Source organism: Salvia miltiorrhiza, chromosome 1 (genome assembly GCF_028751815.1).
Source record: "Salvia miltiorrhiza cultivar Shanhuang (shh) chromosome 1, IMPLAD_Smil_shh, whole genome shotgun sequence".
NCBI lineage: Eukaryota > Viridiplantae > Streptophyta > Magnoliopsida > Lamiales > Lamiaceae > Salvia > Salvia miltiorrhiza.
Window position 1 is genome coordinate 59,503,776 of NC_080387.1, and position 3,101 is coordinate 59,506,876.

The 3,101-nt window shown below is 30.0% G+C and overlaps 1 protein-coding gene across 2 annotated transcripts; it reads right to left on the bottom strand.

The window, feature by feature from the left end:
• Positions 1–206: 206 nt before the first annotated feature.
• Positions 207–1,928, bottom strand: LOC130999473 (calmodulin-like). Of its 2 annotated transcripts, none has more exons than XM_057925006.1 (4): positions 1,599–1,928; positions 1,349–1,506; positions 1,178–1,255; positions 207–529 (listed from the first exon to the last, which is right to left on the bottom strand). In XM_057925006.1, the coding sequence occupies exons 1-4, from the start codon at positions 1,672–1,674 to the stop codon at positions 386–388; spliced, it is 456 nt and encodes a 151-aa protein (XP_057780989.1). In that variant the 5' UTR covers positions 1,675–1,928; the 3' UTR covers positions 207–385. The 2 variants fall into 2 exon arrangements, with proteins under 2 accessions (XP_057780989.1, XP_057780997.1); XM_057925014.1 differs by having other exon boundaries at positions 1,349–1,494; positions 1,599–1,906.
• Between the last annotated feature and the right edge of the window lie 1,173 nt (positions 1,929–3,101).

The following is a 3,101-nucleotide window of genomic DNA, read 5'->3' on the forward strand; positions in this document are numbered from 1 at the left end:
TTAATTATTTGTGAAATATGACGAAGTTATAATGAAATTTTGTCCTTATGATTTTTAGTTTATATGTTAAGATAATATTTTGTTTTATTAAATCCCTTGTATATATATATAATCCTGAAATTTTTTCGAATCTTAGATTTTGCTGTTCTATTTTATTAATTAAACTTGAATGATGATCTTAACCGAACTGTAAAAATAGACTCTCCTAGAGGGAACTATATATTAATCATTTCAATCCATGCTAGTAATATACACGTCACATCGTAATTGTGGCTTCTCCATTTCATAGTAATAGTCCCTAAATTATTGAGATAATAAGAAGATTATCTAAAATTTTGAAATATAACAAATTAGATGGCAAATAAATAAAAGAAATAAGAGATAATTAGAAAGCTGCAGAAGCCATCATCATCCTCACAAATTCTTCATAGCTAACAAGCCCATCTCCATCTAAATCAGCTTCTCTTATCATTTGTTCAGCTTCTTCATCACTTAATCTTTCTCCCAAATTCAGCATCACATTCCTCAACTGCAAATTAATCCACGCCAAAAAAATCAATAAAGAAAAATGATGAATTGTATTTGTATTCATATTTATGAGAACAAAAGGTATGAAAAAATTATTATTTATTGTTGGAGTTAAAACTGTGATTAAGGTTGGGGGTGTCACTATCCAAATAAACACACAATATGAAATAGCTATAATTTCCTCTCAAAAAAAAGAAAAAGAAATAGCTATATGTTACTATAAGATTGAAAGTATGATATCTAATTATAATTAGCAATTAACTCAAAATGAACAAAATCAAACGAGCTAGGCCCCACCTAATGCCCCGTCCAAAGCTTTATAAATGTAATTATTAAATAATGTTAGCAGAAAAATAGGCCATCACTTGCAACAATGACAAAGAGACAACGAGTATAATTTTTCATTACAAACTCTATTCTTATTTCACATTCTATAATTCAACCTATTTCGAAGAAATAAAGTTAAACAGATACGGCTCATAAACAGTCTTGGCACCTCAACTTTGACATGTTAGATTTATAAAAGACATCATTAGTTAATTTCCTAATGCTTATATAAATAAATTGGAACGAGTGTTCGCAAAAATGGAAAAATGAAAAAACATAAAGTCAAAGTCACATGGAAAATTAATACAGCACTTTCACCAACCTCAATTGCTGATATGAATCCATCTTGATCTCGATCGAAAACTTTGAAAGCTTCTTTCAATTCCTCTGCAACATTTTCCTATAAAAAAATATAGATAATAATTTTAATCTCCAAATTAAATTTCTTAAATTTAATTATCGATCTCTTATGATAAAAAAAAAAAGTACATACCTTCATTTTTCTTGCCATAATACTCAAAAACTCCTCGAAATCCACAGTGCCATCTCCATCTGCATCAACCTCATTCATCATTTCTTGGATTTCTTCTTTTGTTGGATGTTCATTCAGAGATTGAATCACTGTTGCCAATTCTTCCACTGTGATCATCCCTTCAAATTTTAAATATAATAAATAAATTTAGGCAATAATGTTAAATAAAAATTCGAGTCTTAAAGTATTATGATTTGGCGACGAGACTCACCGTCGGAATCTTTATCGATTAGGGAGAAGGCCTCCCGGAACTCAGCAATCTGCTCCTCCGTCAATGCATCAGCCATTACTGAAATTAGAAAAAAAAAATGGAGATTTTTTTTTTTTAATGGGAAGTAGACAGAGAGATCTCAGTTTGGAAGTAGGAATACGGTGAACTGAATTTCTGCCAACTTTTATGTGTATGAATAATAAACAAAAAATGGCACGCTTTTTAAAACTGCGATGTGAAATGGTGGAAAAAGTCAAACTATGTTTTGAAAAGAAAAAAAGTTTGTGTTCAACGTTCAAGACTGAAGCTTCTCAAAGAAATTTGGAATCGAGTCCAAAATCAACGTTTGAATTGAATGGAATTTAATACCCTTTTCTTCATCGAAAATGTAACTCTACAGAATTAATTGATTACACAGAATGTTACTGTTATAAAAGAATTCTTTTGCCAAAAAAAAGAACGCATCCTTACAAAATTAAACTTGTCCTATTTTATATACTTGAGTTAAGGATGATGGTGTGATATTATAAATCATATTTATAGAAATTCTAGCTAGAATTTTGTAAAATGTTGGACATGCATAATTTTCTTTATTTTAATAACATTATATATTACACTTTGTCATGAGAAGTAAAATACAGTATTCAATTTTGTACATGTGAGGCGCATATATTTAGCTGGTTTAAAATAAATAAAAGTAACAGCAGCGTAATAAAAAGGGTGTTTGACTTATATAATTGCAGAGTGTTGATTCTCTTCAGCTTTTTATTTTTTGCTTTTGACAGTTTTGGGGAGAGGACTGTAATTTCAATATCTGTCAAAACTAAACTTAGATGACAAGATAATATATGAGGGGTTGGCTTTAGAGGATTAAATAAAATTAAAATTAGATAAGCTGACTTGATAGAAGAGGGACCACAATGAGTAAGAAGGTCACAGTGGGATGACTTGATAGCTGACTTGATCTTTTTAATTTTAATTTTTGTATTTTTTATTTAAATTTAATTGTACAATTTAAAACAGCACAATTCACTTAAAAAATAAATTGCATTAATTTTAAAAATGATTGTGGTGTTTGAGGAAGAAGGAGGAATGAGTACGATTTAAATAAAAAAAAATTAAGTCGGCAACCTCTATTTTTTAAAAACAATTTGAATTTATTTTTTTAATTAGGTGCGTGTCACACATGCGTCATACATTTCGCCCATCGTGCCTCACCCGATAAATCGGGTCTCCCTCGAGTCTTCCCTTGTTACAGTGAGGGACTCGATCAGTGGGTGATTCGAGTAGCGCCGATCGAGTCACCCACTGTGGGTGCTCTAATATCTTATTTTATTGAATAATTACTACTCAATACAATATCTCATACGATTAGTCTTGAGTCTCTTGACCTATCGTCTATAATAAAATTAATCTTAAATCAATTCAATTTTTGATAATTTCATCTCAATTCAATTTCGAGCAATCTAATGTCCAACATTTCATTTTGGTGGGTTAAATAGA

Coding starts and splice junctions, on each gene's coding strand:
- LOC130999473 (XM_057925006.1), bottom strand. CDS start 1,674: ATGGCTGATGCATTGACGGAGGAGCAGATTGCTGAGTTCCGGGAGGCC. Junction 1,507..1,598: donor AATCGATAAAGATTCCGACG/GTGAGTCTCGTC, acceptor TAAAATTTGAAG/GGATGATCACAGTGGAAGAA. Junction 530..1,177: donor GATTCATATCAGCAATTGAG/GTTGGTGAAAGT, acceptor ATTAATTTGCAG/TTGAGGAATGTGATGCTGAA.